Here is a 13,853-nt window from a genome sequence, read left to right as displayed (position 1 = left end):
TGTAAAAAGGATACTTAATTTCTAATTAATACGGATTTTTTGTTTCGCGTCTGAAAAGTTTGCGGTGGTACCACTTTATATTTTTGTGCTACTTATACGTCCTATACTGAAGAATTTAAGTACGCCAAAAAGGTTGTATAACACAGCCGTTTATGCGAAAAGAAATATCTCATTCTTTAATATTGAGCTTAGCTTGATACATTACAGAATAAACTTACATTGGCGTCGATTAGCGAAAATGTTTGCGCATTTGCATATGGGAACCGGGTGACAGACGCAGTTATAATCCGCCCTCAATCTTCAGGCAGTAGCGTTTAGAGTTCAAAGGCCAACAGATCTACATATAACCCGCTTACAGTCGAAAATGCAACTGGCTGCAGTGGTGTGCAATCACTGCAACCTGCTGTCAAGTTCAAGAGTGGCCACGCGGCCCGAAGACAGGCAGAATAGCCGCAGCCCTCGCCTCGAGCGCACGCGAAAAACGTTCCCAACGAACGCCGGAGTTTTAAATACACGAGTGTTTTCGAATTTCGAATAAGTGCTTTTGATTTTTTTTCAACTCAGCCAGCTAGTTCGCCGACCGGTCAGCCATGCGGAACCTCTTAAGGTAAGTTTTGCTAAGTTATTAATCAATTTAATCATCTTCGTTCCCTTAAGGTTATTGCCAGGGAACGGACTAGCGATAAAAAGTATTTATAGGAAACTTTGCATGATAGCGGATATATTTTCATTTGTATATTTATGACTAGAAGCCAATTAAATTCTGGAGAGTTTTATAATAGTACATTACGATACAAGTGCGAAAAATAGGAAATTCGAAACAAGTGGCGATAAATTAAAACACGACCGAAGGGAGTGTTTTAAATCGACACGAGTTGCGAATTACCTATTCGCACATGTATCGTACAACGTTTTACAGTACATATGGCCCTTTAAATGTTCGACACAGTAACATAATATGCTACTTTTCGCACTAGTGCTATAAAGTAGCCCCATATGTACTGTAAAAAAGTTTTTTTTTTTCATCCTAAACTTACCTGAGAATTAGTAAATGTAAAGTAGTGTATTGCACTTCGTGCACATAATTATAGGGATTAAATGTGCAACGTTCTTTGTAGTCTTCATAAGTTGTGATTTCACACATAGATAAATTTGCGTGTGAACAAATGTACCTATGAGGTATTACTTAGATCTTTGAAACTAGACTAGAGCATTAATGATAGAAACTGTTAGAGTTGTTACTGATTTACGAAGAAAATAGAAGACGCTAGGAAACTTGCACGAAATCCTTCATGTTCATCATCAATATGTTTGAAGTCAATCAGTTATAAGTAATAAACGGTGATATATTGTGGATTTGTGGCTCATAATTACAACTTCGAACTAAAAACGTAGGCATTCTTACACATACATATAATTAATTAGGTATTGGCTTATTTAATATGTACTTTTACCCTATTAAAAGGGTATTAATAAATTTATTTTTAGGAATAAGGGAACCTAATACATATGTAGTAGTTTTTAATTAATCAAAGATTATTTAATGAGAACTGGAGTGCCCCTCATTCGCAAGCTGACCCTTCTGTGGGTGGAAGTGAACGCGTAACGCGATTCTTCAGTTCACATTTCACACCCCTTTGAAATATTTAATCGTTTTTATTCTAATTATACCTACAAACATGTTGTCTAACTGTTTCACTCATAATTTTTACTATATTTTACGATATACAACCAATTGTGTCATAATACTTTCAATATAGTGATCTAGGGGCGAAAATGAGGACTACGTTTTTATGAAAAGGTGATTTAGCAACGGTCGTCCACTTTTGTCTTAATTTAAATTTAAACGTACTTAAGGATTCTTCTCAGCGAGGCGATGTTAAACCTAGCGAAAACTGCCCGCGTACGTTGAAGAATATTTTAATTAAAGTGATTTTGCTTTAACGTAGGTTCATAAAATGCTGCAATTAGTGTTCCTTACAAATTGCAAGAACCATACAGCCATAATGCATAACCAACATTCAGCGATAATTATTAAGCAAATAATAATAAATTTATCTAAAAATAGGATACGATACGAATAAACATGTCGTCAACTTATTGAAATTAAGACACACGAATCTAGATATTCGCTGAAAATATATCTTAATTTTATCATCTTTCTAGCGTTAAAATACAATACAATACATAAATATAAATAATAAATATTATAGGACATTATTACACAAATTGACTAAGTCCCACAGTAAGCTCAATATGGCTTGTGACGAGGGTACTTAGACAACGTTATATATAATATATAAATACTTAATACATAGAAAACACCCATGACTCAGGAACAAATATCCATGCTCATCACACGAATAAATGCCCTTACCAGGATTTGAACCCGGGACCATCGGCTTCATAGGCAGGGTCACCCACGAGACCAGACCGGTCGTCATTACATATTACACAACCTCAGAATAAATTTACAAGAAAACACACATATTATTATAACTTATATTCAAAATTATGGGCAGTTTGGATTGTTAAAAGTATGGTACCCAGCCAAGTATCGTATTGACAAAAATATCGTCTTTAAAACCGAGTAATAAAGCACAGGAGCTATTAAAACATACATATAATTTTTTAAATTTTTTTATTTAGACATACCTGCATATTTTAACTGCTAATAGGCATTATTCATGCGGAAGTAACCCTAACACTTATCTGTCTATTATCTCTTCACGCTTTAACCGCTGAACTAGGGAATGCTTCCGGTACTGAGTTTGTATGGCGAGAACCGGGAATTTCCGGTTCTGGTACTGTATTTGTATAGAAAACCAATACCGGGCGCACTCCCTACGCTGAACCGATTTAGATAAAATTTGGTATGGTATAGCGATAATTTGAATCCCGGGAAATGAAAATGACACAGGATAGTTTTTATCCCGGGAATCCCATCACATAAGAAGGTGAAAACTGGGAATTTACTATAAGTGCTATAACGTAAATAAATACTTATTCTACGCAAACGCAGTGGTGGGCTGAATCATAGTTTCGCCATAAAATGAAGACTAATATTAATCGGAATTGAATAGAAAATCTGTTCTATTCTTAACTGCGCTGAATACCGCATATGCAAAAACCGACAGATAGCACGGTCGGCTGCCAATAGTGTCAAAGTTAATGTATTCATCACCGTTTCCACAATGGCCAACTGTCATACAACCGAGAAGTGGGCCAAATAACAGGGCCCCGGTAAATTCACACGATCAGCACCATTTTTGTCATGATTTGTGAATTCTGGTAAGATCGTGCGAATCTTGGCCCTTTTATGGTTCATTGATACGGGGCTGGCGATTGCAATACAAGGAAACATCAGTAAGTTCAGCACATTTTTTTAGTCTTTACCATAGTTTAATTTGTGTGGGTTCGCGACCAACGCGCGCTATAAGGCCTATAAGTTAGGTACTTTTTTATTAAAAAATATGAATGCGTACTTACAAGTGATACTTTTTAAAATGAACATGAATTTTGCTATAGTTCCAATTTTTTTATTTAGTGCAAATCGCCACACGTGGATGTGAAGGCCAAATCGCCAAGTTTGTATGAGAAGGTGATTATTTTATTTATTAATTACTCGTCCCTGATTTATACCAAAATGATACTAAACTTGGCGTGTACAGGTAGGTAGAAACAGGACACCAACTGGACCGCCGTAGTCCCTTTTCCCCCATCGCTTTTTAGGGGGTAGCCCAGAGTTAATCTCGTGGCTAATAGCAGGCATTATCCAAGAAACTGAAGAAACTATCGTGCCAACTTGCCAAGCGGCATCGTCTGAGACAAAAGTGCAAACTTATACTGCCCTTACTTCCCGTGCTATGTTTATTTTTTAGGGTTCCGTACCTAAAGGGTCAAACGGGACCCTATTACTGAGACTCAAATATGTTTGTTGTATGGGAGCCTCCCTTAAATATTTTTTTATTCTGTTTTTAGTATTTGTTGTTATAGCGGCAACAGAAATACATCATCTGTGAAAATTTCAACTGTCTAGCTATCACGGTTCATGAGATACAGCCAGCCTGGTGACTGACGGACAGCAGAGTCTCAGTAATAGGGTCCCGTTTTACCCTTTGGGTACGGAACCCTAAAAATCTTTCAGAATCGTTTTGTAGCACTAAAACCTACGTCCAGTTTAAGTTTGCGGTTATATCAAAAAATGCACACTTTAAATACTACGAACTTCCGTTGCGTTCAATGTTTTTTCAATTAATTCCTATAATTTCCGGTGGACACATGCTGCCAACATTCTGCGAAATGCCGGCGATTCTTGACATTTTATTATTAGCATTAATTCATAAATTATTAGAAGCGTAAAATATGATTCCAATTTGATTTCAGTTCGTCGCGCTTGCCGGATACGCACGTGCTCTTGCAGAGCGCTACGCATTTAAAAGCAATTGAAAACAATACCTACTGATCTTTTTAAGAAAAATTAAAATATAATGGCAAAATTTTAACAAATTTCTATAATAAAAAAATATTATTACACGTATGAAAACGACTTTTCTAATTTTTACTCTTTTTATTAAAGTAGAAGACCATTATTATTAACGGAGTCTCCAGTATAATTTTCAACCGAAATTTAGTTAAAGTGCTTTGGCGTATCTAACTTCGAAAGCAACAAACGCGATGCACCTTATACTTTGACGACATTTATGCAACTGCTACGAGTACGCTTATGTTGCTCCCAAACTGGCTGTTATATAACGTTATATAAATATCGTGTGACAGGTTCAAGATGATAATAGTTAGTGTCCTAGTAGACCGGTCTGGCCTAGTGGGTAGTGACCCTGCCTATGAAGCCGATGGTCCCGGGTTCAAATCCTGGTAAGGGCATTTACTCGTGTGATGAGCATGGATATTTGTTCCTGAGTCATGGGTGTTTTATATGTATTTAAGTATTTATAAATATGTATATATTATATATATCGTTGTCTAAGTACCCTCAACACAAGCCTTATTGAGCTTACTGTGGGACTTAGTCAATTTGTGTAATAATGTACTATAATATTTATTTATTTATTAGTGTTTTATTATGTTGTTCCGGCTACTATCTAATTCCTTAGTGATTACCTGGTAAGCCTAGTTGGTAACTTGGTTGTGCCTTCTAGGCTGATGGTCCTGCGTTCAAAAGCGTTTCAGCCCGCTTAGCCAACATGCCAATCGTTGACGCTCCGTAGCGAACAAAACGCAACTGTCACAGTCGCACTAATATGGATGAGTGATAGAGAGAGATAGCTACGATACGCTACATGAACGGGACGTGAACGATTGTAACGTTGGCTACGCGGCCTGGCCTATTGTTGCTACATTTAAAAGTGCTTCCAGTTTATTAAATATTCAAAATTTTCCAATTTACCCCCATTTCACATGTAAATTGAGCCGATTGGTCATACAACTTTATCTTTAAGAATACAAAAGGACAAAAGAGGTGTCAAGTGTTTCCCGCCCCTATATACCGCACTTCTCGTCTATATAGCGGGAATAACTAGTCATGATATTTTCTGTTTCTTGGATATCGACACGTTATTAGGTAAATGAAACTTTTTTCGACACAAATAGTCTTTGCTTTGAAATTAATGTATCTTAACTTATCTTTTATTTTTTTAAACAATAGACTTCAAATTGAATAGTTGGAATACTAGTAAAACATAGAAATTAAAATTTAGAAAAGTAAGTGGGATCAAGATTGTTTAGTAAGCAATACTTACCTTACTTGTTTCATTGCCCTATTATAAAACTTTTACAATTAAAAGAGCCATTCGAGATTCATCGGCACTTTATTTTTCACGTAGTACACTTACTTAATTGAAGTCAACTGGCAACAAATACTTACAGTTCAATCACAAACACTAATCAAATCAGCACAGCGAGATAATGAGAGAAACATGGCAGCTCGACAGTCAACGACTGGCTAAAATAATGACATGTGGCACGAATTTTGTGAATTAATAATTTGAATAATGATTAGGAATTCGTCAGTGCAAGAAATGTTAACGATTAGCTCTTGCATAGGTTTCTTTTATATGATAGCGCCTCCTATTACATTGCATATTAACTACATACAAAATAAGCTGTCAGTTTCAAGCTGTAATTTCATAGTAATTTTATTGCCAGGTGCGGCTTTTACTGCAATTCCCGCGTTTTTTGGTGACATGATTCGATGGTCAGACTCTAATTTCAATCTAATGTCATTGCATATCCATTTAAAAAAACTGTAAATTTCCGCTCTCGTTTGAGTTAGTCGGCATGTTAGTATTTTTTTTTGTTATGTATGGCTTTCCCCCAACTTTCCCCTGTTGTGGGTTTTTGGCTGGAGGGATTGTGCCAATGTCGATGTTTCAAGACGTACCACGCACGATAAAAATGTTCGGTCTACTCGTATTATTAATAATAAATATTTATTGTTATGTAATAACAATAAATGTTTTTTTTTTTGTTTTACAACACAAGACATATGTACAGCACTGACATAAATATACTAGACAGGCTATCGAGAACAAATTGTGTCCGCCATTTTCGGCGTTTGACGTCTGTCACTAAGCTAAAGAATAAGCATAGCTGTGTAGCTAGCCAGAGGTGAAACTGTTATGACAACTGTTCAATTTCTGCCTACATACACACTGTGAAGAATCTAGATAAAATGTATTTATTTCCTTACAAGTGTATTGAAATTGTTTTCCATATGTGACACCGACGACATTAAAATTTATAAAAATAGCAATTTTGATCAACTGGCGCTTATAGCATAGGTAATATTATAACACAAAAAATTACGAGATAAAGAGTAATATATTATTATTATGTATATATTCTGCAAACAATAAAGTAGATAATCATTATTATTATTTTTTATTTATTGCAAAGGGAAACAAACAGCATATCATTACACATACAGTTTAACAAATTAAGTTAATACAACAGCCAGAACAGTTTCCACTTATAGGTAACACAATTATTATAGTACCTACCTACGTGTTACATCTGCGAAATTTAATCTATGCGCCAAAGAAAATGGCGTACCACCGCGAGTGTTTAAAGTGACGTTTCAAAATAATCTAAATGAGCTTAAATCAAGAGTTTTTCGCAGTGGATTGTTCATATATTGCTTTTATTATGTTTCTTGATATTATTAGAATACATTTTTATAACGCACAATGGTATTTTTAATTTTTATTGTTTTTTTTTTAATTTGTGACACATGCGTGGCATCTCGCCAGTAGTCGAAGACGTACTAAACGCAGTGAAGTGCCGGCACTTCATTGAGGTGTGGAAGCATTTTCTTCCAGTGGTCTTCTCTAGTACTACATAATACCTCAATGATGTACAGTTTATTAGAAAAAGAGCGGGAAAGGCAACAGTTTTGACAGTTAGGAAGCATGCCAACATAAGAAGAAAAATAAGAATGGACAATAGTCATAAGAGAGAGTACTAGAAAATGTCGAGCCGTTAAAGTTTTATATTATTTTCTCGTATATGTGCTTAAGAAGAATTCCAGTGATGGGAGGGTCCATCACTGGAATTCTAAAATCTTTACAATTAAATTGAATTCAGAATTGAAATCATAGACAATAAACATACTTTCATTGTCATGAACCAGGCGTGGCTATTCTGAACCAACTATAACTATAACCATAAAACTTATTTATACATAAACACGTCTTGTATATAAATTTGAAAATACCTATCGCATGGTGTCCATAAAATCCTGGACATCTGATAAAGCACTAAAGTACCGACATTTCATTTGCAGTGAGTAATGGGTACCCTTGCAACTCGGAGATGGAGATACGAGTAGTATGTACTTGTGTAGTTTGCATTTAAAGGGTTGCATGCATATACATATGCATCAGCGAATGTTGTTCAGAAGTTGTAATGTCTGCGTCTGCATCTTCCAAGGAAAACTTAAATACATAGTAATATGTACAGCTAGCAAAATTAGCTTAGCTGGGTATTAGTTTACTGATAGTATGAGGTACCTACGGGTTATGTTTGTAGAAGGAACCCTTTTTTTCGCATAATTATTGAAAGATATAATGTAATGATGGTCATATTATCATTAGTCATAACTCTGAAGCCGTTAACTTTTCAGGAATTTTCTTAGGTTATCCTATAGATAGGTTAGGTTTGTTATATGGCAATCCTAAAAACGTACGCGTTTCTGAGAAAAAACAAATTATGGCTAACGAAAATACGCGATGGTTGTGAGCACGCACTGTGGAATTATGCGTACACACCATTGCTGGTCCACTGCCTTTGTAGTGTGGACGAAAAACCGACACCGTGGCCATCCCATCGCCATCCCGTCGCACCATAAACCTTCTGACACCACTACCCGTCCATCTTAGTGGACCAGTATGATGGCCTATCGTGTAGAGGAGCGATTAGGTTGTCGCCGCATCCTTATAGGTGCTTGCAACTCTAGTGGAATTACACGTGCGTTGCAGACTGTCAGCTTATAAGAATCCTTGGGAGCACTGGAAAACTTACTTACAATCAGGAACAAAACACTAATACATACCTACAAAGTAGGAGTGGCTATTGTAGTGGTCTTCTGTGAGGTGGAAGTATTTAACCAGTTAACTTTACCTACCTACCGAAAATCATTTATTTCATCAAGTATTTCATAAACCTAAACATACTATAACTAAAAAAAAACTAAGACATTAAAAACTAAATGTAAAAAATCTCCCTTAAATCACCCCCTTCCGGAAAACTCCCCAAAATGCTGGCGCCATTCCCCCTCTGAAAGAACCAGCCCGCCCTATGATCGCCTGAGACGCCTACTAGCCGAACCGACACTTCTTTGACAATTTTTTTAGTATCGGTCGACCACGGACCCAAAGTTTCGACTGCAAGCGCCGTATTTTGTATATACACTTTATCGTCTCCATGTTTATGTATATTATGTCTTACGTTATCTGAATAAATTTCTCTTATTCTATCAATAGGAGACATCTCGTTTTTCCTGTAAACTTTATCAATGACATATTTATGGTGGTAAGCATGGACATGCCCTTGTTAACATTGTAATTGGCTCAGCAGGCTACCCGGGGTACTCTACTAAACCAAGACAATAAATCGTATATCCATACAACTATCAGAGGACTTGCGACTTTCCTGTTCTGTGGATGACAGGGGTACTGGTTATTAGTAGGCTGTTGACAGGCCGGACTAGTTTCTGTTTAGACTTAGCTGTAGAATAACTTAATGGTAGCGAGTTAGGAAGTAGTCATAAGGCAGTATTTTGAGAAAAAAGTAGTTAACAGTTTATAAGTATTTACATTTTCTTGGTTGGTTGGTTGGTTAAAGGACCATCATTGGACTTGAAAGGTATACTGCTTGATGTTGGAAATTCAGAGGGAGACCTTTAAAAATTAGGTATGACTTTTTGTCAATTGACCAGGCAAGCGCTCTCAAGTATTCCCAATCTCAAGCTACGTAGTCTAAAATTTCTGCGCTATTTGTTTAGTTGCCTTTGGCATGGCCTTGGCAACTCTGGAGCGGATCTTATGCTCTTTCGTCCACCTACACTCCCGCTTATACAACACCGTTTTAGCACATCAGCACCACATAAGTATAATGCCCCGACAATTAGCAGAATTGTGCAACCATGAGACTGTTAAACAGTAGACCACATTGTACGGAGTCATATAATCACCAATTAACAGGGTGACTTAGAATCAGCTCATGTGTGAACAGTAGCCGTCGGACCGGCTCGGTCGCCTTTCATGTAACTACGACCTAAATGGGGGACTTCCGTTTGATCTATAAAGACGTGTTTTTCTGTAGATTATGCTGTTTGGGGATATACTCGTTCGGAATGACGACTGCTTGGAAACGGTGTTGTTTCATATGAATTCTGATCAAAAATCTGGCAACAGTTTCATTGCCGTAAATATTTTTCGCGCATCTTTGCTTTTTTGTGATACGGTAATGTTTTTTTTTATATATATTTCGTTTTGAATCATGGCAAAGGCAAAAGGCAAGGCAAGACTCCGTACATTGTAACCCTAAAATTCGACAGGAAAAATCACTGCTTGAAAATGTATTTGAACGAGGTTGTGAGAATTTGCAAGTGTTCGAAGCAAGGCAAAATATAAAATAGATAGATAAAAATTTATTCGCTTGCCACAATACACACATATAAACAAAAAATTGAGAGAGAGAGAGAGAGAGAGAGAAACAATAGCAACAACAAAATAAAAACTAAATAAAGAACAAGAAGCATCAATAAAAGGCACGTAGATTTGCTGTGTTATACAAGAATCTCCGATACTAAAATACCGGTAATGATTGAACCTGTAAGGTACTTAAAACTCATCACTTGGTATGTGAATGGATATCCATTAAAAACATCTAACCGTTTTCAAGACTGGATAAAATACCTTTGCATTGCATACCTACATCTTACCATTTTACGTCCATGGTAAGAATTCGAAAAATATGTTATTTTTTAGGCTCCAGTTCCAAGAGCGTGCACTATTGCCTAAGAATAGTAGAGGATTTGAAGAGCAAAATTTACGTTTTTGTATGAAGAATATTGATTCTTGATTCGCCTCGATTTCCAGCTGAAAATATTTTTGCCGATTTATGCGATATTTAAGCTAACGGGCACCAGTGGACACTTGACGATATGTTTTTTTAATTATACTTTTACAATGGGTTGCCTAGATACTATTACGACCTCGACCTGCACGCCAGTAGCCAGCGCTGTCAATATCTGTCAAACTGCCGTTTTACGGAAGCACTTAACAGTAATTAATCGCGGCGCTCAAAGTGGCCGAGATGTAATTTAGATGCACCGCGAATGAGCTATGACTACGATAAGATGGGACGACAATGCACGAGTATCATAACGTTTTATACTGGTCGTGGAAGCGTTCCATTCTGGTCTTCATGAGCAGTTCCACTTCACTGAATAGCAATGTTTTAATGTAAATGTTTGGTTTGTCAATGAAAATTAAAAAACGCTATAAGTAGGTAAGTATTCTTATAAGATTTAAGGCCCCCCAATTTCTCGTGAAATCCATGCTTGTTGAACCAACTTAACGAAGAAGACACCGCTAAAAGTGAAATACGTGTCGTTGGAGGGGTATATATTTTTTTACCAAAGCTCGTTTGCGTCGTTTCTGTAGGCATCGCAAGTTAAGGGAACCTAAAGTTAATTTTTACGCGGTACCTTTACAGGCAGGATATATTATTTCAGTACTTGAGACTCAAATTAGAAAAACGGTATATGTATGTACCAGAACCAGAGTCGTTAACTTTGATTGTATTGTCCACAGAAGTGACCTTTCTCTACTATGTGTTTGACCCTAAGCCATATTTTATGAAATGAATATATAGGTTATATTGAGCAACATTTACGAATTGCACAAATTGACTAAGTCCCACTCCCAGAGTAAGCTCATTAAGGCTTGCCTACCTATATTTGTCCGTTTTACGCCGATCGACAGCGCAATGCACAATATACACATGCCAAATAAAAATAAGTAAAGTACAATTTCATATCGACCTTAATAGACATAGGTACTCATCCTTCAGATCGTAACTTATGTTGTCTAAGGTAGAATTGCTTGGCTGGATTTCTGCCAAGGCATGGGTGGTCAAGAAAGCGTTCTGAATTAAATTGTAAACTTCACCCTGATCACGTAGGATGCGATTTTAATCGTTCTCCATTCACCATTCAGTAAGAAAAGCTAGGACGCAATCCTCCATTGTTATTTCACATTTGACATCGCAAGTAAATAAATAAATAAGTATTTGGTACTACCGTCTTTTAAGATTGTACTCTTTAAGCTTTATAACACACATATTATTCGGTATTAACTTCACTTGAAAGATTCAGTGTAATAAACCTTGCACATCGATTTTAACGCAGGGATCGGAAACCGGTATTTTTTGGAATTAATCGACATTCATGCCAATATCATTTCTTCCTATTCGCAATTCTACACAGTCTGAATTCCTCACAGTAAGTATTCAACCACATTCGTTATTGTGCACAGTTATTATTTGTGTACAGTAGCGATTCAGCCTTTTCGCAATTCTGCACAATCTGAATTCTACACAACGGCATTTCACCACAGTCGCTACTGTGCACAGTCATTATTTGTGCACATTAGCGATTCTCCCTGTTCGCAATTCTGCACAATCTGAATTCTACACAACGGCATTTCACCACAGTCGCTGCTGTGCACAGTCATTATTTGTGCACATTAGCGATTCAACCTTTTCGCAATTCTGCACAATCTGAATTCTACACAACTGCATTTCACCACAGTCGCTACTGTGCACAGGTCTTCGTATGTTTTTTTTTTTAAATTTCAGACTTTCCCATAGGTACTGAAAGTAGATTAGAAAACATAGTAGTGTGACTACTGAAAAATATAAGTGAAAAGTTTCTCTTACTGACCAATTGAAATGAGACACCCGGTATAGTACCTAGGTGTTATTTTATTCATGATACAAACTGCCAAAAAATATATAGATGATGGACGTACTAAACAATTTCCACTATGGGACCAACCACGAAATTAACCAACCAACCAACCAAGACTTATAGCCGTTGAAATACATTTTGATCGATCGAATATCGATGTTTTGTGTGAGGTCGATATTTTTTTGACATTTACGGGGTTGGTCCCATAGTGAAAGTGGTTCAGTAGGTACGGTCGCGTGCATAAATTTGTGACCCACTTAAGGTTGCACTTAAGGATGCACGCGACTGTCTATCTTTATCACTTTTTGACAGTTTGTAACACCTTGTATATTAAACGTGCGGAAGTGGTAAAATAAAAAGTGGCAAATGATTTTAGGGTAATATGTTATAGGGTTTTATTCCATAAAAACCTTGACGTGTGAGGTATTAGGAAGGTTTTTAGGTCAGAAAATAATTTGTAATATGATACCCGTCATAACGTAGGATTTTTTTAGTATGTAATCTCAATAGCATATATCAAATAGTTCACTTTAAATCGGAATCACTTACTATGACTGTCGGAAAACCACGGAACCCTACAACTAAGCATGACCCGACATGCTCTTGACCACTTTCTAGTGGTATGGAACCCTTCATGCACGAGTCTGACTTGTACTTGACTATATTTAAACTTTTGAGGTACCATCAAACCCAAAAAATTACAGTTGACTAAATATATCGACTAAAAACGAAAAAATAAACTATTAATGCGATTAAATGATATTGCGTAGAATTAAGATTGTGCGAGATTGCGAACAGGGAGAATCGCTAATGTGCACAAATAATGACTGTGCACAGTAGCGACTGTGGTGAAATGCCGTTGTGTAGAATTCAGATTGTGCAGAATTGCGAAAAGGCTGAATCGCTAATGTGCACAAATAATGACTGTGCACAGTAGCGACTGTGGTGAAATGCCGTTGTGTAGAATTCAGATTGTGCAGAATTGCGAAAAGGCTGAATCGCTACTGTACACAAATAATGACTGTGCACAGTAGCGAATGTGGTTAAATACTTACTGTGAGGAATTTAGACTGTGTAGAATTGCGAATAGGAAGAAATGATATTGGCATGAATGTCGATTAATTCATTTTTTGTATGGGAACGAAAACGGTATTTTTTCGTTCTTTGTTAATTATTTCATTTCTAATTGGGCAATCTAATAATACGAAGTCGTTATCTAAAAACACAACCGAGTCCTACATTTGGAGTATAAAATAAACCGAAATATATGTTTATTTATAGAGTTTTTTCAAAAAACCGGTTCCGATCCCTGTTTTAACGTACGTACGTTTTGAAATTTTGCAAGTACCTACGCAGAATA

The 13,853-nt window shown here is 36.6% G+C and overlaps 1 protein-coding gene across 1 annotated transcript in view; it reads left to right on the top strand.

The window, feature by feature from the left end:
- The first annotated feature begins 333 nt into the window (after positions 1-333).
- LOC133521893 (uncharacterized) overlaps positions 334-13,853 on the top strand; it is a 97,713-nt gene continuing 84,193 nt past the window's right edge. The window contains exon 1 of the mRNA XM_061857008.1: positions 334-607. Within this exon, the coding sequence (XP_061712992.1) occupies positions 591-607 (17 nt within the window). The 5' untranslated portion in view covers positions 334-590. The remainder of the gene's footprint in view (positions 608-13,853) is intronic.

The sequence above is a fragment of the Cydia pomonella genome, chromosome 10 (genome assembly GCF_033807575.1).
Source record: "Cydia pomonella isolate Wapato2018A chromosome 10, ilCydPomo1, whole genome shotgun sequence".
Classification (NCBI taxonomy): domain Eukaryota; kingdom Metazoa; phylum Arthropoda; class Insecta; order Lepidoptera; family Tortricidae; genus Cydia; species Cydia pomonella.
This window is presented reverse-complemented; position numbering and strand designations above follow the sequence as displayed.